Below are 25,797 nucleotides of genomic sequence, written 5' to 3'. Positions count from 1 at the left end.
TCACTACCCTCCCTGACTATATCTACATTTTCTGATCGATGGAACTATCATAGAGCCAATTGGCTAGTATACATCCATCGATTCACAGTCATTTTACCTAAGAGCCAACTGGCTAGTCTCTGAAATTGAGACAACTCATCCTGCCTAAGGTTTTTCCGTGCTTTTCCTAAGGCGCTAAGACAAATGTCGGGATGAGCCCTAAAAGAAATGGGCCACGGACCTGCACTCATATCCCCATGAACCCCTTAATTACTCTAAATTAATAATTACAACTATCCTAAATTCATAAATCAATCGACCTATTACCTAAAAGCCAAATTAGCTAGTCTCTTATATTGAGACAACTCATCCTGCCTAAGGTATTTCCGTGGTTTTCCTAAGGCGTTAAGACAAATGTCGGGATGAGCCCTAAGAGAAATGGGCCACGGACCTATATGCCCTTCCCCATAAGCCCCCCCTTTTTTCTACCAAACAACTTAATGCCCTAGTTTAGAGTCTGTAAAACTATGAAATACATGTGCAATGTCACTCATGTCGCAATGCAAAAGGACAGGGAATCTTCAATTTGCAGATTCAGAATTCACGGCGTCTCTCCTGGCGGTCTTCACCTGCCTTGTCATCGAACAACAGACGACAGAGTCTTCTCGACTCCTCCTGCACTGCGAAATGACACAGTTCATTTCAATGTGCAGATCTACACCAGCCATCTCCTCCTCGTCCCGTCCCATGATCATTTTGATCATATTTCCGTCCCCCTCGCGTATGTGGTACCTAAGAGGTTACGTCCATTTTCGGTTTTCCCCTTCAAAATTTTCTAGAGCTCCTTCACTGGAGCAGCGTAACCCGGAGTGAGACTAGTGGCCAACAGGCTTGGAGCTCACATATTTAGTTTCTTACAGCCCCCAATCCCTTGCAAGGACGCGTTTTGCGTACCTTTTAAATTTGTCCTCCCAATTCTCCTCTCTTTTTCGATTTTCGATTGTTTCTTTGTTTGCCAACATTTCAAACTGCAAATTCTTTACGTTACTATAAAACATGCTTTGGGATCGTGATTTGTTTACAGCATAGCCAATCAAATGAAAATGATTGCTCTGTTCAAATGTTTTGGTGAAGCTAACATTAGTGTAATAGAATTTCAGTAAGTCAGTTAATATTTTATTGTATTAGAGTACTTTATTTCTTCTAATCTTTATATAGTCTCTTCTTATCGTGTAATAGTCAATTAAATTCCACTCGAGTTTTGATTTTCTGTAGATAAATCAAACCTCTAGTGAGATTACTGTTGATAAAAAAATTAACTTTTGTCATAATATTGTTTTGTAACGATACTTATGCGTATTTCATTCAGACATATGTAATAAACTTGTATTATTTATGGAGTTATGGGATGAAACTTCTATTTTGAAAATAAATTATTTTATGCATTAGTTATTATGTCTATGTATTCGAGACAGTGGTTCTGAAATATAGTGGAACATTGAAAAATTTGTGTTGATAAGTAACCAACATATTAAATACCATAGGCCTAGTAGCTAAATTCTAGGAATAGCATACATTTATTATAAAAGGTGTTAAGAAAAAATGGTATAATATTTTGAGACATGGTAGTATTCATAAAAACAAGAAGAAAAGGTCTAATAAACATGGGTCCTAAAATTAATGTTTTTTAAAAAAACGACTGTGAAATTATTATTGTAACAGCAGCATATCTTCTGATGTTAGGTCTTTGCTCGTTTGTTATTGCAGTGCAGTCAACAAAAGAGTAAACAGGCTTCTAATGTGAGGTCTTTGCTCGTTTCTTATTGCAGTGCAGTAAACAAAAGAGTAAACAGGCTTCTAATGTGAGGTCTTTGCTCGTTTCTTATTGCAGTGCAATAAACAAAAGAGTAAACAGGCTTCTAATGTGAGGTCTTTGCTCGTTTCTTATTGCAGTGCAATAAACAAAAGAGTAAACAGGCTTCTAATGTGAGGTCTTTGCTCGTTTCTTATTGCAGTGCAATAAACAAAAGAGTAAACAGGCTTCTAATGTGAGGTCTTTGCTCGTTTCTTATTGCAGTGCAATAAACAAAAGAGTAAACAGGCTTCTAATGTGAGGTCTCTGCTCGTTTCTTATTGCAGTGCAATAAACAAAAGAGTAAACAGGCTTCTAATGTGAGCTCTTTGCTCGTTTCTTATTGCAGTGCAATAAACAAAAGAGTAAACAGGCTTCTAATGTGAGCTCTTTGCTCGTTTCTTATTGCAGTGCAATAAACAAAAGAGTAAACAGGCTTCTAATGTGAGGTCTTTGCTCGTTTCTTATTGCAGTGCAATAAACAAAAGAGTAAACAGGCTTCTAATGTGAGGTCTTTGCTCGTTTCTTATTGCAGTGCAATAAACAAAAGAGTAAACGGGCTTCTAATGTGAGGTCTTTGCTCGTTTCTTATTGCAGTGCAATAAACAAAAGAGTAAACAGGCTTCTAATGTGAGGTCTCTGCTCGTTTCTTATTGCAGTGCAATAAACAAAAGAGTAAACAGGCTTCTAATGTGAGGTCTTTGCTCGTTTCTTATTGCAGTGCAATAAACAAAAGAGTAAACAGGCTTCTAATGTGAGGTCTTTGCTCGTTTCTTATTGCAGTGCAGTAAACAAAAGAGTAAACAGGCTTCTAATGTAAGGTCTTTGCTCGTTTCTTATTGCAGTGCAGTAAACAAAAGAGTAAACAGGCTTCTAATGTGAGGTCTTTGCTCGTTTCTTATTGCAATGCAATAAACAAAAGAGTAAACGGGCTTCTAATGTGAGGTCTTTGCTCGTTTCTTATTGCAGTGCAGTAAACAAAAGAGTAAACAGGCTTCTAATGTAAGGTCTTTGCTCGTTTCTTATTGCAGTGCAATAAACAAAAGAGTAAACAGGCTTCTAATGTGAGGTCTTTGCTCGTTTCTTATTGCAGTGCAGTAAACAAAAGAGTAAACAGGCTTCTAATGTAAGGTCTTTGCTCGTTTCTTATTGCAGTGCAGTAAACAAAAGAGTAAACAGGCTTCTAATGTGAGGTCTTTGCTCGTTTCTTATTGCAATGCAATAAACAAAAGAGTAAACGGGCTTCTAATGTGAGGTCTTTGCTCGTTTCTTATTGCAGTGCAATAAACAAAAGAGTAAACAGGCTTCTAATGTGAGGTCTTTGCTCGTTTCTTATTGCATACTAATTTCCATACTATGCCTGTAAAATAAATTGAATTGAAAGAGGAGAATTGGGAGGAGAAATTTAAAACGCGTACTTGCAAGGGGTTTGGGGCTGTAAGAAACTAAATATGTGAGCTCCAAGCCTGTTGGCCACTTGTCTCACTCCAGGTTATACTGCTCCACTGAAGGAGCTCTAGAAAATTTTGAAGGGGAAAAACCAAAAATGGACGTAACCTCTTAGGTACCACATACACGAGGGGAAAAATAGTCAGCTGTATTATATACACTGAACTCCTAATAATTCGCGGTAATTAATGCACGAACTTCTGCGGAATATCGAAAATTGCGAATTATGCGCGAAATTTTTTATTAATCAAAGTCCAGTAAAAGTTACTCAGGCAGGTTTAATTACTAAAATACGCTTCAAAATCAAGTGCAAAATGTGAAACGGTACAAAACATTTTGAAACAATATCATATTATACAGTAGCTACCGCAGTGGAATAGAATATTAAAACGAGAAACACAAGTTTTACAAAATATCGTAAGATATTTTAGTTTAACAGTGTTTCCCAAAGTGGGGGTCGTGTAAAAAGCTGAAGGGTCGCGAGATGATTTACAAAATGAAAAGAAAATGCCTTATTAACATATATTTATTTTGCATTTAGAAACCTAAACAATTTTGAACATAAAAATCTAAAGAAATCTTTCAGCAATAATAAAGTAAAAATAGTTAATATGATAAATGTGCCTGTTTTTCAGAACGTAGCCTCTCAAATCTGGACTATGTATTCGATACACACAGTGATATCATTTACAAATTCGAGATTTCTCGCCTTTGTTTTGATGGCAGTCATGGACGAGAAACTTAATTTGCATGAATAAGAGGTGTTTCAAATTTTATAAAAAATATAGGAGCTTCTTTTGCAAGCTTGAGGTATTTTTTTCATGCAAACTAGTCAACGCTGTGCGAAAAATGGGCTAGTTTCAACATTCCAGTCGGTCTGGGTAGCATAGTTGGTATAGCGCTGGTCTTCTATGCTCAAGGTTGCGGGTTCGATCCCAGCCTAGGTCGATGGCATTTAAGTGTGTTTAAATGCGACAGGCTCGTGTCAGTAGATTTACTGGCATGTAAAAGAACTCCTGCGGGACAAAATTCCGGCACACTGGCGACGCCGATATAACCTCTGCAGTTGCGAGCGTCGTTAAATAAACCTTTTTTTTTTTCTACATTCCATCATATTTTTCCTTCATTTTTTTTTTTTTTTTTTTAATTTCAGCCAGTTGGACGCAACAGATTCAATATCCATCTGTGACTCGTAATTGTTTCGAGTTTTATTTTTTATTTTATTTATTTATTTATTATTATTTTTTTTTGGAAAATATTTTAAAAGTTATTGTTTAAAATCGTACTTCTGGTGGAAACTTATCTACTGGTTTTGAGTAAAATGTTATTATATTTGAATCAGACGGAACTAAAAGGAATTAAGTCATTTTTGACAACTTTTCAGGAGAAGCAAAAAATATTCCACTAATAACACAAATATTATATTTTTATGTTATGGAAGACAAAAGAATATTTAAAAGTCTTAGTTTCTTCTTCCACTGTTCGATGTGCATGACATCAATTGTTCAAATTGTTGCATAACCCAAAACTTCATATTTTGACTTAATTCCTTTTAGCTCCGACAGATTAAATTGTTTACGATTTTACAGGGATTTGTATTTTTGAAATGGAGTCAAGAACAGGTACGGTAGTGAGGGAGGGGATCTCAAACTGAAATCTCGTCCAAAAATGAGTCATGTCTTCAAAAAGTCTGGTAATCACTGGTTTAACAAAATAATCTTGCATTTTTCTTTCTTTCTTTCTCTTTTTTTATTAGAGAATTTTTAATTTTTTTCTGATTTTAGAGTGCAAATTTCTTAGGAAAACAATATCTGTAAACGAAAAGTAATCATAGTTTTCCATGTACGACAAAAGTGTGTCTGAAGCAATACTAGCTTGGTGTGTGCAACTTCATAACTTCTGGCTTCATCCTCGCACTCTTCATCTGCGTCATCCTTTCCACTATCAGCTGTTTCTCACCTTCTTGTCTGTATCTTTGATCTTCCTTAATAAATTCTAACCATGTGAGAAGAGGGAGAGAGTATAAATCTAGTAAAAACAGAACTGATAACATTAAGGTCATGAATTATCTGCAAAATGAATTGACTGGGAGTCAACTGTAACAGTAAATGAATAAAGAAAAAGGTAATTGCAGTAGAATCCCTCGTAATCGGCACCAAAAGGACCAGGCTAGTTTCGGATACGAGATTTTTCTGGATAATTGAATAAGTACTGGTATATACAAAAAAAAAAGTTCGTATTTCATGGTGCCAAATATTGAAACTGCAGCCATGTGAAACTTACTTCTCTTCGTGTGAACCTCCTAATGTGGCAACATTGACGGCCAGAACATAACAAAATAAATATAAATAAACTGTAGATTTTCCTTATTAAAACACATTACGCTACACAAATAATACAATAATTTTAAATTTAAAAGTCATATTGAGTTCAGATAAGTTTGTGAAATAATATTATATATATATATATATATATATATATATATATATATTAGTTTTTATTTTCATTCAATCACTTACCATGTTAAGATGGCAGAAATGGATTCTGTTACATCAAGATGCAATATTAATATACGTCACGAATATTTTCGACTTACTTTCAAGTCATCTTCAGGTGATATTTTACTAACAAAACAAACATTTGAACATGGTGAAAAATATTTAAACACATCTATAATACACAAATAAATAGTCTAACCATGCATACTTTGCTTAAAGTGGTTAAATGGCATACATGGTATTAAATTAACATTCAGATAGAAAGCCTCCACTGTACATCTTTCGTGAGTATTAACTTTTAAAGCCCCTTCAGGCTTTAATCACTTAACTCCTCTTCAAAATTTTAAGACCTCTTTTTGATTAATTTTTTCAGATATTATGCCTCTCACCACGGTGAATAGACTGAGAGTTTCTTTTACATCCACTTCACTACAGTCTTCTAATATATTGACTTTATAAAGAACAAGCCTTAGCCTTCAGTTTTACATAACAATAATTTTAAACGATTTTAATTTTATATCTCAGGCACACTGCCTGCCTTTTTAATATATTGTATAAATTATAATTATATCCACTGGAAGGCTTTCTATCTGAATGTTAATTTAATACCATGTATGCCATTTAACCACTTTAAGAAAAGTACGCATGGTTAGACTATTTATTTGTGTATTATAGATGTGTTTAAATATTTTTCATCATGTTCAAATGTTTGTTTTGTTAGTAAACTATCACCTGAAGATGACTTGAAAGTAAGTCGAAAATATTCGTGACGTATATTAATATTGTATGTTGATGTAACAGAATCCATTTCTGCCATCTTAACATGATACATGATTGACTGAAAATAAAAACTAATTTATATGATATACAATAATTTTAGATTAGAAAATTCACTGAAAACTAAAGTTCTTGCGAACTTCCTAATGTGGCAAATATGATGGTCCAGACTGTGGTAATATGGCAGATTTAAACTTTTTTTTTTTTCTTTCTTTTTTGCTCAGCCAAAGTGCCATTGTTTTGGTATTGCCAGTTACTTGGGTGCCAATTACGAGGGATTTTACTGTACTTCTCTCATTGATATTTGCCTGGATTTTTTTATGTGAATGCGTTTAAGATTTCAATATTTTGTGCAGTCAAGGATTATGTTTGAGAGCCACTGCTTCTCAACTGTACACTTTGTCTAACTATATCTGTGTGTTTTTTGGTATCGGTAAGTGCTTTCCATAATTTTATGTGTGATAATCAAGTGTGCATTGTGATAATGATATGTTTTTGTGCTCTGCATTTTGTCTGCTCTCCTTGTAGGAATGAGTTACTGGGGCTTGCAGGCATGGTGAAAATAACCAATCCTGAAGAGAATTTGAATCATAACCAGCATTCGAATGAGATTGATGCTTGCACTGTGGTTGGCAGTGGGGTGTCTTGTGCAGACACCACTGAATCAAACAAAAGGTTGTTTTATGTCAAGTATTCAATTAAAGAATCATGCTTCTCGTAGGGTGACCAGACGTCCTCTTTTGTCCGGACATGTCCTCCTTTTTAGGCTTTTGTCCCGGGGTCCAGGCAGATTTTCTAAAATTCAAGAAATGTCCTCCTTTTCGTAACTTGTATGCCTGATATTTTGAAACTATCTGATCTGACGCTTTTTTTCAAGTAATTTTCCAGTAGGGGTGGCACAGTATTGACGGAATATACTCTTTTCCAATGTTCATAACTCTCTTTGCTCCTCCTTTTGATAATGATTATAGTTCCCTTGGCTTTCATAAGTAGCCAACTGTGAAATCATTTTATATTATTTTATGCTCGACCATGCCGAAATGTAGTAATTATACACCTGGTAGCAACCCTTTAATGGACCTCATTAAAGTACGCCTATTCATTAAAGTTCAGGTGTTCCACCAATCAGAAAATACCTTTGTAGCAATATGAAAGCGCAAGTATCGATTATTCTCGGATATTCAATCGAAAGACAACTAGCGCGAGATTAGACAATATTAAACTCAGTCGAAAAAAACAACACACAAATTAACATCAATTCACCGTCATCTTCCAGCCTTTCACAAAGCACATTCCCGCAAATTCATTTCACCAATTGCCGGAAAAAATCAATATGGTCGAGCATAAAAAGTCGTATGAAACTTGACTATAATGGTAATTAAGACGCTCGTATGAAAATTATGAAACTCACTTGCGCTCGTTTCATAAACATACTCGCGTCTTAATTACTACCATTATAGGCTCGCTGCATAATGTACTAACGTTTTATCATACGTATGCTATAATAAAATAGATATTGACATAATTTTAAATATAATTTAGCCTTAAGCCGAAATATAAATAGATATTTTCTGTCCTCTTTAATAATTATAGTTTCCTTGACTTTCATATGTAGCTAACTGTAAAATCATTTTATATTATTAAGTTTTATCATAAGTATGCTATAATAAAATAGATATTGACATAATTTTAAATATAATTTAGGCCTAAGCCGAAATATAAATAGATATTTTCTGTCCTCTTTAATAATTATAGTTCCCTTGACTTTCATATGTAGCTAACTGTAAAATCATTATTATTATTAAGTTTCATCATAATTATTTTGTAATAAAATAGATATTAACATACTTTTAAATATGATATAAACCTAAATCTGTACTGTGTATTGATGTAATTCAAAGTATAATATAGGCCTAGGCCTAAATCAAAGTAGGCTACATATTTTCTATCCTCTTTTTTCGAACAATGCCCTCCTTTTTGAAGCTTTGTGTCCTTTTTTTTAATCAATGTGTATCTGGTCACCCTACGCTTCTTGTTACCTTGCCTGTTTTCTCTGTCGAATGCTTTGCTTTAGATGTTTCTTTTTCTCGTGTAAATATTACATTTATTTCTTATAATTTGTAAAATAGTAATGTAACACATTATTAAATACTAACATACATTAAATGTTTGTCCTCCTATCGTGAAGGATAATAATCTCTCTTAACCACTTTATCCACAGTTATTTCACCAGGCATTATCCATTTAAAAGGAATTATTTGACCAATATGAGGCTAATAGTTACAGATAACTCATGTCTCCTAAAAACACGTTACACACAGGATGACTCCCGAATTTTGACCTACACTTATGGAATTTATTCCTGAGATTATTTTCAGTAAAATCGTTAATGTTAATATGGATCTGATTCTAAATCCAGTGCATTTTTTCTCTTGTTGTGGAGACTGTACAGGAACCTGTTTCATCAGTCAGTAATATTGGAGGAGTGTGATTTAAAGACTGTAATTTTGTTGCTGGTTCCAATTGTGATTATAGTTTCAAAATCATAGCTGTGAGAAATTGCCATCTCTGACCGAAATGTTACTCACAGCAATGACAACTGACGTACTTATGTGACAGCTTCAGAGTCCAGACAGCTTCAAGTCTGAAGATTAATTAAAAGGACAACATAACTAGGATCTAATTAATTTTCGTCCCACTCAAAAGTTTAATGTCGGAAATTCTTTGATACTGAAGCTACAGTGCACTCACTTTATTCTTCAATGAATGATTCACCCAATCATTTGTAATCGTTCTTGGATGAATATACACACCCACACATTGCGATAGAACTGTTCAGAGAGTGTTTGTTTATACTCGCCGCTCTACCAAGTATTGTTGATGTAAGACATGGCATTTGTCATTGTGTTGTTTTCCTCATTTGTAATTAAGTAATTTTTCCTTCTTTCCGAATATATTGTAACTTTTTTTTATACTGAACAACAATGTAACTTTATTATCTCAACAATAGGATTTGCTCTCCGCACAGTAACACAGCATTCGTTAGTGCACTCCACTGACGACAATGACAATTTACTTGGACTATTACGAACAACAATGAACTGTTAATCTTAACTAATATTTACAAAGCACTATTTACAACACAGAACGGACAGTTCTCAGTTCACAGCTCGTTTGTCTTGGCTAGTTCTTCTAGCTCAGACACTCGCGTTCACAGAATCTCGAACCACAGACCTTCAGAGACGATCCGCTGAACTTCGAACTCAGGTCCCCCAACTGCGGTCCACTGCACTCGAACTCCGGGCTTCAGCTCCACAGTTACGGACACAACTCAAGTCACGCTCTGGTCTCGAAGCTGGCTTCACTGCTACATAAAACTGGCTTACTGACTGACTGAATGGATGACTGTCCCAAGTTCACTCGCGTGCGTAATTTATACTCACGCCACAGTTTCTGGAAAGTACGAGTTCTCGATATTTCGACGCGCGTCCAGATAGCACTCCAGAGAAAGCACTCGAACAATCCGGACCCCTCTCCTCTCCGCCGCGATCGCTCTTTCCCCTTTCTTCTCTCCGCAAGCACCAGATGCGCGCGCAACCCGCCCAAAACACGGACGACTTAGCCTCTCCTCCGTCGGTCGTGAGATCGAATCTCACGTTGCCGGCACAATATTTTAAGTCTTTGTGCAAACTTGCAAACACTGCTTTGTGATTTCCGTCACACATCTGGGGATTTTATTTCCGGGTTTACATTATAACTTGTATATAATAAAACAAGTTCATTTCTTCTCTTTTTAATTTAAAGTACATAAAAATACTCTTAATTCATTTTGAATTTATTTAATTTTCGAGACCAACTGGCAGAGTTTTGTGTACTATTATCTTTATTTTTTACTCCTCCAACCCCCCCCCCTCTCGCCACAAGAAATTTGTTATTTAGCGAAGCATGATATCCTTATAGATCTTTCTTATTGAATAACTTGTCACTTTATTTTGTGACTAATACTAAATAATAATTGAGACCTTTTTTGACATCAAATTCATTCATAATTATATATTTACACTACTATGTATGTTATGTGAGGTTAGGTTGTGTATGTCTTCATGTATCTTGTACATCACCTGTACTATTGCTTGAGTCTGTAATACGTTGAGCTCAAATTACTTAAAACTTTCACTATTTGTAAATTTGTTTGTGCATGTAAAAGTAGACTTCTGTGTAATATTCAGTATGTTGTAGTCGTTATATAGAATATTTTTCTGGTCTTGAAGTACAAGATCTCTTGTTAAATAACATTATGTTTAACAGAGCCTCAACAACAGCGAACAGAAGTCTACCCGACATCCCAATTGACTCAGAGAGAATCCGCTTGGAGAGTGGAGACACACTGTGGGAGAGCAATGAGCCTAATGGAGATACGAGTTCTGAGCTTTATGCTACAGTCGAGGAGAACAAACACGTAGTGCAGCCGCTGGGTGAGTGCAGTGGTTATAACTCTTACAACCATTTTCAGCATTCAGGGTGAAGAAAAAGACGATTTTGGCATACTTTTTTCTGTCTGTATATACAGGGTGATTCACGAGGAGTTACCGTCGCTTATGAAGCCTATTTCCAAAGACATTCTGAGGAAAATATGTCATATAAACATAGGTCCTAATTCTCAATATTTTCAGAGTTCTACTAATTTGAAGTTGTTTGTAAAATACCTTTTTTATTTAGTTTTAAGGGTGAGAGAATGTTACAAATAGAGAATGAACTAATTAGAAGTATCATTTCTTTCATTGGCTGGTATTCCAAAGCTAAAAATGTGTTGTGAATTTCTTAGTTGCTTTGTACAGATTTTTTTTCCTTCAATTTTTAACTAAAAATTATATTATTCTTACGCACTTTTCACAATTGTTACAAATCATGTAACTTTTAGCAACTTGATTCTTTTCAGTTCAGTTTTGCATTCTAATGTACAGTATTAAAGAGTTTACAAGAGTAGCATGACTTGTAAAAATTGTTGTGGTAAGTGCATGAGAAAAATGTAATTTTGTGGTTAAAAATCTAAAAAAAAATTGTACGAAGCAACTATGAAATTTACAACAAATTTTTAGCTACACAATACTACGAAGGGGATCCAGGAAATAACGACCGTTTTGTTGTAATAATTAAAAAAAATATATTTATTTGAAAAAACAAAGTCTGTTACATAACTGAAGCTTCCTTTACTTCTCTACATAATCACCACCTACATTTAAACATTTGTCGTATCTGTTCACTAGCTTTAGAATTCCCGTGTTATACTCCTCTACCGCCAGTTCATTAAGCCAGGTGTTCACTGTCTTCTTCAACTCTTCATCACTTCCAAAACGCGTGCCACCCAGAAAGTCTTTCAGCTTAGTGAAAAGGTGAAAATCGCTAGGAGCAAGGTCTGGACTATAGGGCGGATGATCAAAGATTTCCCAACCGAATTGATCCAGCAATTCTCGAGTTGAAGCAGCAGTGTGCGGGCGGGCGTTGTCGTGAAGAAGCACAACTCCTCTCGAAAGCATTCCTCGCCTCTTGTTTTGGATGGCTCGCCATAGTTTTCGTAAAGTCTCACAATAACGATTTGCATTGATTGTAGTGCCTTTTGACATGAAATCCAGCAAAAGAACACCTTTGCGATCCTAAAAGACAGTAGCCATGACTTTTTGTGTTGAGAGAGTCTGTTTGAATTTTCTCGGTTTCTTGGGTGATGAGGGATGATGCCACTGACGTGATTGGCGCTTGGTCTCTGGGGTGTTGTGAGACACCCAGGTCTCATCACCAGTCACAATTTGATCAAGAAAGGCGTCTCCATCTGTGTGATATCACATCAAGAATGTCAATGCTGAGGCCATTCTCTGAGTTTTGTGTTGGTCACTCAGTCATGCACAGATTTTGTGGTAGCCAAGATGTTGCGACACAATTTCACCAAGCAAAGAACGAGAAATGTCAGGAAAGGCAATATGCAATTCGTCGAGTGATGTGCGCCTGTCTTGCAAGATTCTGTCGTTCACTTTAGTCTTCAGGTCTTCTGTGATGAGTGATGGGCGTCCGGGTCGAGTTTCATCGTGGACATTTGTTCGCCCATTGTTGAACATTTCGCACCATTTTCTCACGTTTCTTTCATTCATTACAGTATCACCATACACTTCTTTCAATTGCCGGTAAATTTCTGCAGGTTTCAAATGTTGGGCATTCAAAAATCGAATCACACTCCTCACCTCACAGTCGGCAGGATTATCAGTCACGTTGTTCATTTTGAAGTAACACAAAATGCACAATGGCGACTTGTTGCAACCAGTACTCACAACATTATGAGAACACATGTTAAGGAAGCCAGTTGATCTTCAAACAAGGAAGGGGAGTCAGCTGCGCGGTGGGTATGTGCGAACGGTCGTTATTTCCTGGATCCCCCTCGTAGTTACTTAAAGAAATTAAACTTCTGAATAGTTCATTCTCTTGCTGGGTAACTTTCGGTCCTGGACCCCAGACTCATTTCACGACATTATCACCTTCATCTCATTCAGACGCTAAATAACTTAAGATGTTGATAAAGCGTCGTAAAATAACCTACTAAAAAAATAGTTCATTCTCTATGTATAATGTTTTTTTACCCTTAAAACTAAAGAAAAAAAGGCATTAACCTACTAAAAAAAATAGTTCATTCTCTATGTGTAATGTTTTTTTACCCTTAAAACTAAAGAAAAAAAGGCATTTTACAATCAACTTCAAATTAGTGTAACTCTGAAAATATTGAGAATAGTACCCATGTTTATATAACATTTTTTTGCTCAAAATGTTTTTGGAAATAAGTTCTTGCGGTAACTCGTTGTGAATCACTCTGTAGATTTTTCGGATTTTCTTCATATTCAGTACCGTAAAATGGGGTAAACTTGATCACAGAAACAAGAGAAAGATTTAAATCATGGTATCAGTACCAATTGTGACTAAGAATTATAAAAAAATACTTAAGAAATTGAGAAAAAATGAACTTTAAAAATATATTCAGTGCATTTGATATCATGATTTAAATATTTTTTCTCTTTGTGGTTAAGTTTTCCCCAGTTTACAGTATCTACAAGGTGAATAGTTCAATAGTTTCCCACGATATGGCATTATTTGTCTTATTCACAAATGGTTGAGTATAGACTGCTACAGGATGTAGGATTGGGACCAGCGAGTGCTTTAACCTAACTAACAGTTAAGTTTGAATGTTCAAACCTCAGATACAGTAAGAGTGTTGTATTTGCTAGATCACTGAGAACGACAAATTGTTAGAAATCCAGATGTCATTGTAGAATCTACACCAATGTTTCTCAACCGCCGGGCCATGGCCCAGTATTAGGCCCTGGAATTTGTAATTTCACTTCTGTAAGCATTTTTCACGAGTAAATATCTTATACCGAAAATATTCTTAGGAGAATAATTTTCATGACTATATCAAAAAGCACAGATCCAGGTAGTGTCTATTCAAACTTACATGACACATCAATCAGATTTCTTCTTTGTTTTTCCACCACATATCTTTGTGAAACTGCATTTTCTGCCATGCTGTGCTTAAAACGAAACAGAGAAACTGCCTGGAACTTTCTGTCTCCATTTGGCTATCACTTCAATTCATCACAGAATTAATAAGCTAACGGACAGAAAACAGCAACAAAAGGCTCACTAGCCTCACTAAATCTTTAAAAATTCTCAGGTGTAATAAAAATAAAAGAAACTAAACATAAAGATTAACTTTTGCAATAACTCATAATTATTACTGCGTTAATGTGCTGCGTTAATTCATAATATTAATTAGCATTAGGACTATTGTTTAGAATTGACATATTCATATATTTTTATACACAAAATTACATACACTGCATATAAAACATTTGTCGTATGTATGTATGATAAGTGTTTTGCCAACATATTGACATCTTTCTTCCATTACCTTTTCTTTTTCAAAGAAACATAATTAAAATCAATGTAATAATACAGTTATCGATGTTATCAATTTTTGTGTCAAGTTTTTGGTGGTCAGAAAGGGATAATATGTCGATGAAAATTAGCATAAATTAATTTATGATGTTGGATTGAAGAAACTACAATATGCTACAATATTTCATTAATCCAGTGATTAATAATGAATTAAATCATTTGTCATGTCACACAGTTTTTGTAGCGAACTAATATTCTTTACACCATATTTGATTATTAATATTTTTTGTTGGTTAAATGTATGAACTTTAGAAAAATTTGAAAGGCATTTACAAGTTACCTTTTTTTTTTTTCAAAGAAACATCATTAAAATCATTGTAATAATACAGTTATCACTGTTATCAATTTTTGTTGTGTCAAGTTTTTGGTGGTCAGAAAGTCGATGAAAATTAGCATAAATTAATTTATGATGTTGGATTGAAGAAACTACAAATACTACAAAATTTCATTAATCCCGTGATTGATAATGAGTTAAATTATTTGTCAACATGTCACACCGTTTTCGTAGCGAACTAATACTCTTTACGCCATATTTAATTATTATTTTTTTTTGTTAGTTAAATGTATGAACTTTACAAAAATTGGAAAGGCATTTACAAGTAAATTTGTTGGGACCAGACCCCATCTTATCTTATGCAGTCTCTCAAAAGTTGAGAACCACTGGTCTACAGCAAAGAATGACTGGATGACTCTACTTATCACCTGGAGAATTTCCATGGAAGATCACGAAATTATTGGATATCAAATTACTACAGAGCAAGAACTGCAATTCAGTGATTCTGTTTGTAGGCGAGATGGATGCAGAATTGAGAAAATATGAACTTATATGACTTAGAACTTATCACCAGGGTCTTTCTTGAAATTGTCTTTGAACTTCTACTTGCTAACTGTGTTAGCACATGTATGTGAATCGTAAGAAAACACTCTCTATGATTATGCAGCAACACAACATGTAATGAAAAACAAACGTGACATAACTCTGAGCTGATAACCTTGATACTAACATAGCTGCCTGTACCATGGACAATACAATATATAGGCATAACGTGATAGAAAATTGCATGTGAAATATAAAAAAGAAACCTAAAAATGACTGTGACATTTGAGGTCCTGTGGAACCTGCATAAAATGGTAGTGTACTAGAAATAGGTTAATAGTTTCACACTATCTTATTATTACTTTCTCATTATACGAAGTGTAGAGAAAGTATATTAATGCTGCAACACAAAAATCATTTCCAACATTACTGAAACTGAAAAACTTCTGACTTGTACAGACTCAGAAACAAAATTTAGGCCACCTGAATTTTTAAAACTCCAGTTATAACTAGAGATATGATTTATATGTAGTAAGAGTTAAGAATGACGTCGAGTATAGTTGAGTCGATGTGATGCCAGTTAAGAAGGTTTTAAGCCTGGTTGACAAGACTCGAAATGCAAGTAGAGTCACAAGGACTAGACAATGCAGCTTTTAAACCCCTCGCTGTTTTGTATGTGGTGGTTAAGAGAATTAAAGACCCTTAGCACTAACTAATGGAAGTACTGAATGACAAGAATGGCAAGTATAAGGAGTGGGAGAGCATGGCTTGCATGTTTATAAACTATACCGATTAAAAATATTAGCTTTTACTACATACGAATCCTAGCTCTAGTGATCATATTATAAGCATATTGCAACTCAAAGCATGATCCAGCATAGCACAAACACAAGACAATGACTGCATTAAAGTTTCGATGGCATTGTATTAAATTACAATTTCTCTGCCTGGAATCAAAGCAGTTCCACTGAGTTTGTAACTAGAAATGCTACTATCTGAACTACATAGGAGGATTGTAATTAAATTGTATGATAAATTCTACAAAAAGAGCCAGTTTACATTGCAGGACTCATAAATAGAGCTAGGATTCGTATGTAGTAATAGCTAATATTTTTAGTCGGTATAGTTTATAAACATGCAAGCCATGCCCCCACTCCTTATACTTGCCATTCTTACATTCAGTACTTCCATCAGTTAGTGCTAAGGGTCTTTAAACCTCTTAACCACCACTTACAAAACAGCGGGGGGTTTAACAGCTGCATTGTCTAGTCCTTGTGACTTTTCTTGCATTTCGAGTCTTGTCAACCAGGCTTAAAACATTCTTAACCGGCATCACATCGACTCAACTATACTCGAAGTCATTCTTAATTCTTACTACATATAAATATTCAGATGGGCCAAATTTTGTTTCTGGCTTTGTGCATATGGAATCAGTGTAATGCTATTATTAAGCATGAAATTGCATTAGTTCTGGTTTAATTATTTGTATTCGTAACAAAAATTATAACACTTGTTGAAATTATTGCATTTATTGTATAAAATACTACCATTTTATTATCACTAGTAGCAACAATGAAAATAAATTTTCTCTGCATTTCCTTTGTTTGTAGTTTCTTCAGCAAGAACATCTCGGACAAGTAAAAAGCGCTCTACACAAGATGGTACAACAGATGAGAGTAAAAGCAGTGAGCACAGTTCTCTGAGCCAGACTGATGACAGTTTCTCTCCATATGCTCGTCTCAAAGCAGAGCATCCATATGACAAATTACGAAGTATGCACCAAAGACAATTATATTATGTACGAAGGTCAAATATAAACCGAACTTTTTATCCTATACTGAGTGAACAAATGTACTCAGCTGAGATGAAGTTGGGATATTAGTGGGCATGTCTAGAATCCCTGTTTGCCATGCAAATCATCTCCTGTTCGCCGTTCGTTTCTTCAATAGCTAGCACAATGAGTGAACAAGCAGTACCTAATGTCATTGAACAGTCCATTATAATTAAGTTTTTAACGAATGAAAACGTGAAACTAACCCGAGATTTTGCAAAGATTACGTCAACAGTTCGGGAATTAAACATTATCAAAGGCGCAAATGTTTTCATGGCATAAGGCATTCACTGTGTACGTAAGAATGTGCAAAACTTGACGTATCTGCATTGCCTGAAAACAGCATTAAGCCAGACAATGTTTGAGCAGTTCTAAGACTTAAAAGGTGACCAGTTGTGAAAGTGGACGGAATTTCTAAATAAATTGGGATAAGCCATGGCAGTGTGCAATCATAATTCAGAATGGCTGTTTCCACATCTCTTGAATGCAGATTGTAAGTTTGCCTGAGTTGAAATTTCTCAGACTGTTCAATCAATACAAAGCAGAGGAGGAAGCATTTTTTAATTGCATACTCACCTGTAATGAGTCATGGATGCATCATTATACCCAAGTCAAAGCAGACCAGTATGGAATGATAAAGAAAAGATGAACCAGTCCAAAACTTGGTTGTTTGCCAGTAAGGTTCTTTCCACTGTGTTTTGAGATTGCAAAGGAATTGTGTATGTCGATTTTCTCCATGAACAAGGGACAGTTAATACTGCCTACTTCAGTAAACACTGAAATACTAAAACAATTGTCTTTAGAGACAATTAATATTAGGTACCTTCCACAAAACTGGCTTCATTTATACACTGACGGATCCTTGATTCCAGAGAACAAGGTGCCGGTGCAGGTGTTACGTGCTGTCTCTTCTCACTTTATAGATCTCTTGGGTATGGAACAACAAGTTTTGTTGGAGAAATCATTGCAATAAGTGAAAGTCTCAGGAATCTTCTATGCTACATCAATAAATTTAAGAATGCAGTTATATTGTTGGACTCCAAAGCAGCTATTCTATCAATCGTCTCTAAACACATAACTTCCTCTCAAACAGCAGAAATAACTAAAATGCTCTCTCAATTAATATCACTCAATAAAAGAATTGTATTCCAATGGATACCATCCCACTGTGGAATCCTGGGAAACAAGAATGCGGATGCTTTAGCAAAGAAGGGCAGCACTGCTACTTACAGACCTGTTACTTAATCTACGTATTACTCTGTGAAAAGATTTATTAAATCTACATACTTAGACTTCAACAAACAAAATTTGATAACACAATCTCAAGAGAAAAAATGGAACTCTCTGCATCATAATCCACAGTTCCCGATTTACCACAAAAATCGTCTGTAGCTGCATTTAGATTGGCAACAGGCCATGATTGTTTGGCCAAACACCTGCATAGAATTGGAATATATCAGTCTCCTAACTAAATCTGTGCTTCAGTGGCTGGCCATGATAATATCTTTGAAAAATATTGGAGTGCAAGAGGTCAAATGACTTTATTGTCAAACGCCTGGCATTAGAAAACAACAACAACACTTCTGTCAACTGCTGGACAAAGTCAAGGCAACCTATTGGTCCAAAAGAGATGTGTGTTGCTTCTGCACAACAGTGCTCGACCTAAAAATGCTGCCCTAACAAAATAAATTAAGGCAAATCCACTGGACTTCATCGAACATCTGCCTTGCAGCCCCGATTTAGCACCATTTGATTACCATTTGTTTGGATCACTGAAGGAGGCATTGCATGAACAATGATCCAAAAATGATGAAGCAGTGGAATAAATCAGCTTCAAACACATCACTCTGCGTGCTGTAATAAGGAATAAAAAACTGTCAGTCTGATGGCGAAAATGTTTAAATGTTAACAGAAATTGTGCAGAAGAATAACTTGTGAACATTTAAAAAATATTAATTTAATAAGGAGTAGGTGAAAAAAAGTTCGGTTTATATTTGGCTGACACTCGTAATATGTGAATTTAGTGGTAGTGACATTAATTTCCATTGTTAGTCATTTATTTATTTATTTGTATTTATTCATCTCTAATTTATAAACTTTACCACAGAATGGCCTGTCTAAAATGATGAAGTATACCTAACAAAATGTAATAATTTTAAATAATAAAAGAAGAACATAAACACGAATTTAAAGTACATATAACAGAATTATAAATAATTGAAATTATGCGCTGTTGTTATATAAATAAATTATATTTGAAAATCTGAATAGATAACGTAAGGGACATAAGTGTAATTTTTTTACAGATTGTTATTGATAAATTAAATTGTCCACAAAAATTAAAAGAAATATTTTGTTATTGTTCCCTAGCTTCCAGTGAATTGGCCCATAATTTCAATTGTCTCCAGTTGATAACAATTTTTAAAGAAGTCCCATGTTGGTTCTTAGGAAAGTATTTGAGGCTAAGAGGGATGAATGAGAATGGAGAAAGTTACACAACACAGAACTGCATGCATTGTATTCTTCACCTGACATAATTAGGAACATTAAATCTAGATGTTTAAGATGTAGCACGTATGGACAAATCCAGAAATGCATATAGAGTGTTAGTTGGGAGGCCGGAGGAAAAAAGACCTTTGGGGAGACCGAGACATAGATGGGAATATAATATTAAAATGGATTTGAGGGAGGTGCGATATGATGTAATCTTGCTCGGGATAGGGACCAATGGCAGGCTTATGTGAGGGCAGCAATGAACCTCCGGGTTCCTTAAAAGCCAATAAGTAATACGAAGTATGCAATATTTCTCGTAATATACAGCTTTGATACAAAATAATAATGTTACATTAAATACTATTCAACATTTCTTAAGTGTCTCGTATATTATTCCACATTGTTTTAAACAATAGTCCGATTCTCACTATGTTAATATTTGTATTTTTGGACGTAATTCCACACCGCTTCACTAGATGTCAGGTCCGCGATATTTCGCACTCACATCAATGCTGCTAGTATACAGTTGTCCGGTATTATTATAGTAAGATATTGAGCATATCTGTAAGGTATCGCAGCCTATCCCACTGTGTAATGAATGATGTAATCTTATGACAAATATATTTGAAATTAGAATATAATTATTTATTTATCACATATTTTATTATTTTATAACATCTATTTGAAAGTGAAAAATAAATGATAAAATATGATATTGGACTATATTTTTTATGCCAAGAGGTGTACTGTGGTAGACAGCCAATCATGAGACATTACAATACATGCATTTGTTGATATCAGATTTCATTCTTGAGTTGGATGGATAGTAGAGCATATAGAGATTTCCAGAAGTGGAGATATTGTGCCTTTGTGATCTTGGACACATTGACAAACCTGTAACCTTTACTTAACCTAGTGGTTAATTCACTTGCTATCTTATGTATAATGAGAAAGTATGCCTAATGAATGACACCATTTTACATTGAACTTTGGTTTCTGTGTGTTTTCCTAATGTCATTTATATTCACGTCATACACTTCTTTTCAGGTGAACATCCATATGCACAAGTGGGAGCTAGTCATGAGATGGATGCGGCTATTTATGATATGACTCAGGGGAATTTGAACCATCGAGCCTCTTTGCAGTAAGTTCTGTTTTATTCATTCAGTGTTCTGGCCAAGGGCAGGTCTTCCACTGCAAACCCAGCTTTCTCCAATCTTTCCTATTTTCTGGCTTCCTCTTTCTCTTCTCATATGATCCATATATCTTAATGTCGTCTGTCAGCTGATATCATCTTCTGCCCTAAACTCTTCTCAATTAAACGCGTAAAATGTAATCTTTTTTAAGAATCAATGACTTGGCAATGCTGCTGCCTCACCAGACTTGATTCCCTCTCCCTCACCACTTCAACATGAAACTGCATTCCTATTCATCTGCTAATTCCTGTCCTTTTCGAGAACCAATCACATTCAGTGATGGATGTAACAGCCATTCATGCATGACAATTACTTCTTGCCTTTGTTGTGCTTGCTGAGGTGTGTGGTGTCAGCACTACTACAGTGAAGAGATGGAATTTTTCACCATTACTGTACATATAATAGAAAACAATAATCGTGAAAAGGAAAATGCTTTCGCTCGTGGAAAAAGTTACAGTAAAACCTCGATAAAACTAGCCCGCTTATTACGCTATTCTGTGTAATACGCGTTTTTTGTCCAGTCCCTGCACATTTCATATATAACGCCTTTATAAAATACCCATTTGTTGCGCTCAAGTCCCATATAATATGCTGATTTTGTGGAATATTTTCGATGTAATTTTCAGCAATGTAGTGTATCAGCAATGAAACGTCTTGGTCATTGAACTCACTGGTGCCATTAACCTGAAAAGTATTGGTATTCGACCCTTTACCTGCGCATTTAAACCTTCATACTTCATACCTTAGTATACCCCACCCCAGGGGCGATTTCTCAGGGCATGCTATGCTTGCTGCGCAAGCCCAATATTTTCGTAGAATGTGTATTTCTCAAAATGGCGTTACGTACATTAAAATTTATTTTGATTTTTGGAATACTGTATAGGCGTAATACCATCCGCAGGTTGCACACCGCAAGTATCGCAACGCTTGCTCGTTTCTCGGAGCTACAGGAAAGACGTAGAAATATCGAGAATATGATACGCGCGCAAGTGCCTTCCTCCTTAGTCCGTCCTAGGCGCACATGCTACTGTTATGTGTTGTTTGAAGCTCTGGTCCAAGAGCTACACCAACGACTATTTAACGTTACACAGAGCAGTATTGACAGCGGGAATGGGCTGTGATTTTCGAGTGCAATGTAATTGTATGAGTGGAATGCATATGTTAGCTGCTGCATATATTATTAATTCTTACAATGAGTTCGGAATTGTGTGTTATTGAAACCTTATTATTAAATCCATTTTCCCGAAGGACTATTCAAGAGAAGACAGACATTATAGAGAATATGTGCGCTCGTTCAGTGCAGCTCAATACAACAATATGCATTGGTTGGCAGGGTCGAAAAAACTAAATAAACTGTTTTGTTGGTCGTGTTTGTTATATTATATCGAACTTCTACATCTGATAAGCGAATATGATCCATGACTCATAGTGATTTCATAATTATAAAATAAATTATTTATGTGGGTCTGATTATTTTTATTAATTATGAATTATTATATCCTCCCATCTTCCCCTACGAATAAAAGAGCAAGCCTAACTTTCGTGACTAGCATTCGCCCCTCCCCCACCCTCTTGTTACGCTCTCTTATTCGACTCCTTATCTGTGCGATTAAAGCCTACATACAGTTACAGTAACCCACCCACTTGCTAACCCTCTCTCTCAAACAGCATTCCTTACTCGGCCGTAATAAAATTCTGGAAATTTTTGCTGGGCAGTTTGTTGTCCTTTTGTGTATTGAAGTGTCTGTCAATGTGATTACATTGAGTGTTAAACGAAAAGGCCTTTCTGTGTCGGAAAAATTGTAAATCTTACGAAAGTACGATGAGAACAGTACTCTTACTCAGAAACAACTCCCTGATGCGTTAGGAATCCCATCATCGACATTAAGGACGATAATAAAAAATCGCGACTCAATCACTACAGCTGCGATGTCGGGAGGATGTACTCGCAGAAACTGAAGTGTGGTAAACATGAGGACTTGGAGAACATGCACCTGGCAAACAACTATAAATGACTTTTTTTTTTTTCCGAAAGAATTAAGTATAGTACATATTGTAAATGTCCTTGACGTACAGTACAGTAATTACATAATGGAGTAATACTGTATTACCTTTCATGAATCATGTATTTTAATAAAGAAAAATACTAATAGATACTGTATATAAGTCAAAATTAGTATACCTGCCTAATACGCATTTTACACCCGGTCCCTTGAACAGCATCTTATCGGGGTTTTACTGTAATTTAATTCGCAAAATGGAAAAAAAGTCCAAATGCTAAGATCTCTGAGATGGTGAGAAGACTTGATTGGCACCCAGCTTCCCTTTTTGTTTTCCATTTTATGTGCAGTATTGTCCGTAATTTACTTATTGTAGCTTTATTGCAAATAAATTGCATTTTTGCAAAAGTAGTAAACCCCTTTTTAGCGTCAATCCCTATTTAAGATTAAATATTCCTTGGCCCCAGAAAAACGTTAAATAGAGGTTCTACTGTATGTTAATAAAACAGTAAGATTGTAAATTTCGTACAAAAATTATTGATTAATTAAATAAATGTGGTTATGGATAAGTGCTGAACGTGGTGACATGCTTGCAGAAGTGAAGATTCTCAATCATTGCATCTAAGCACCAGTGCAGACAATACATCGAGGCCTTTATCCAGTCAGGCAGGCACTTCAACCAATCCTGTGCCTCCTCCAAGAACAAGGAAGTCTTCCTCACACAACTCCCTTCTGCTGACACCAACTGCAACTCTTCTACCTGGCTCAGTACCTGACATTCAGGCCGCAACAGCTATTGCGGGCAGGATATCTGCAAACCAGGAGCTGCCATACATGACTCCTCCTATTCCAGCTCCAGAAATAGACCCACCACAGCCACAGCAAGCCAATTTTAGTGGTGATTCTCAGGATTCAAGTAAGTTATTTCTTTATTTTTTTTTTTTCGGAGTATGTATGATAAGACTTTCTTGTGTTAAATTCTAACGTACCTTGTTTACATGTTTCGACCTATTTATGGGTCATACTCAGAACTGATCGTTGTTGGTCTTGGCGCCTCTTGTTTTGTTTCCTGTGAGGGTGTGTTCGTTTGGTATAATGTAGAGTCAAAGAGTGTGTGTTCTGAAATTTAGTTGTGTGTTGAGAATTTCGTTGGGATGTGTTTTCGTGTGTCTGTATATTTCATAAAGCCAGAAGACATGAACTAGAACAATATGAAATACACAGACACACGAAAACACACCCCAACGAAATTTTCAACACACAACTCAATTTCAGAACACACACTCTTTGACTCTACATTATACCACACGAACACACCCTCACAGGAAACAAAACAAGAGGCGCCAAGACCAACAACGACCAGTTCTGAGGACGACCCATAAATAGGTCAAAACATATAAACAAGGTACATTAGAATTTAACGAAGAAAGTCTTATCATACATATTCCGAAGTGAAAGGCTACAGTGTTAAAAGTTGTGTAATCAAGATGTTTTTTTTTTTTTGTAAGATGCACTATCACCTTTACTTTTTAACTTCGCTCTAGAATATGCCATTAGGAAAGTTCAGGATAACAGGCAGGGTTTGGAATTGAATGGGTTACATCAGCTTCTTGTCTATGCGGATGACGTGAATATGTTAGGAGAAAATACACAAACGATTAGGGAAAACACGGAAATTTTACTTGAAGCAAGTAGAGCGATCGGTTTGGAAGTAAATCCCGAAAAGACAAAGTATATGATTATGTCTCGTGACCAGAATATTGTACGAAATGGAAATATAAAAATTGGAGATTTATCCTTCGAAGAGGTGGAAAAATTCAAATATCTTGGAGCAACAGTAACAAATATAAATGACACTCAGGAGGAAATTAAACGCAGAATAAATATGGGAAATGCGTGTTATTATTCGGTTGAGAAGCTCTTATCATCCAGTCTGCTGTCCAAAAATCTGAAAGTTAGAATTTATAAAACAGTTATATTACCGGTTCTTCTGTATGGTTGTGAAACTTGGACTCTCACTCTGAGAGAGGAACATAGGTTCAGGGTGTTTGAGAATAAGGTGCTAAGGAAAATATTTGGGGCTAAGCGGGATGAAGTTACAGGAGAATGGAGAAAGTTACACAACAGAGAACTGCACGCATTGTATTCTTCACCTGACATAATTAGGAACATTAAATCCAGACGTTTGAGATGGGCAGGGCATGTAGCACGTATGGGCGAATCCAGAAATGCATATAGAGTGTTAGTTGGGAGACCGGAGGGAAAAAGACCTTTAGGGAGGCCGAGACGTAGATGGGAGGATAATATTAAAATGGATTTGAGGGAGGTGGGGTATGATGATAGAGACTGGATTAATCTTGCACAGGATAGGGACTGCTGGCGGGCTTATGTGAGGGCGGCAATGAACCTTCGGGTTCCTTAAAAGCCATTTGTAAGTAAGTAAGTAAGATTTATTGTCCATTCTTCACATAGTCTCCTTCAGAATGATAGTAAAGTCAATATCTTGTAATGTAGGTTATCAGAACTTTGAATAATTTAATTCCCGAATTAGAGGGCCTCAGGAAAAATTGACAGGTCATTTGACAAGTGAAGTTTCATCTCCACTGAGAGATATCTCCGCAGGACAGCTTCTTGTAAGATTGCAGATATCTGCAGTGATTAAAAAGTAGGAAATCTGAGGGGAAATACAATAACTTTACACAGGGTGGAAGGTGTTCAGTGGCATTCCTTTTAAGGGATGAATCCTGAGCACAGTATAAATTGAAACGTTCTCTTCCATTTTGTACATTTGCACTTAGATTTCCGATAAATAATTATTTTACATAATAATTTGTTATTCCATTATTATAGGTAATGTCACAAGAGTTCTCATCTTGTCGAAAAATTTGTGAATGCAAGCTGGAGTGAATT

At 35.6% G+C, this 25,797-nt stretch overlaps 1 protein-coding gene across 5 annotated transcripts in view; it reads left to right on the top strand.

Moving 5' to 3' along the window:
- LOC138701962 (uncharacterized) overlaps positions 1-25,797 on the top strand; it is a 64,469-nt gene that overhangs the window by 12,529 nt on the left and 26,143 nt on the right. For 3 of the 5 annotated variants that reach the window (XM_069829358.1, XM_069829363.1, XM_069829359.1), the window contains exons 2-6: positions 7,084-7,230; positions 10,864-11,030; positions 16,978-17,139; positions 20,739-20,835; positions 23,484-23,803. In XM_069829358.1, coding sequence (XP_069685459.1) covers positions 7,084-7,230; positions 10,864-11,030; positions 16,978-17,139; positions 20,739-20,835; positions 23,484-23,803 — 893 coding nt within the window. The remainder of the gene's footprint in view (positions 1-7,083; positions 7,231-10,863; positions 11,031-16,977; positions 17,140-20,738; positions 20,836-23,483; positions 23,804-25,797) is intronic. The other 2 variants (XM_069829360.1, XM_069829362.1) reach the window with 2 other exon arrangements.

Source organism: Periplaneta americana, chromosome 6, assembly GCF_040183065.1.
Source record: "Periplaneta americana isolate PAMFEO1 chromosome 6, P.americana_PAMFEO1_priV1, whole genome shotgun sequence".
Lineage (NCBI taxonomy): Eukaryota > Metazoa > Arthropoda > Insecta > Blattodea > Blattidae > Periplaneta > Periplaneta americana.
Note: the sequence above shows the minus strand (reverse complement) of the source record. Positions and strands in the feature narration are given on the sequence as shown.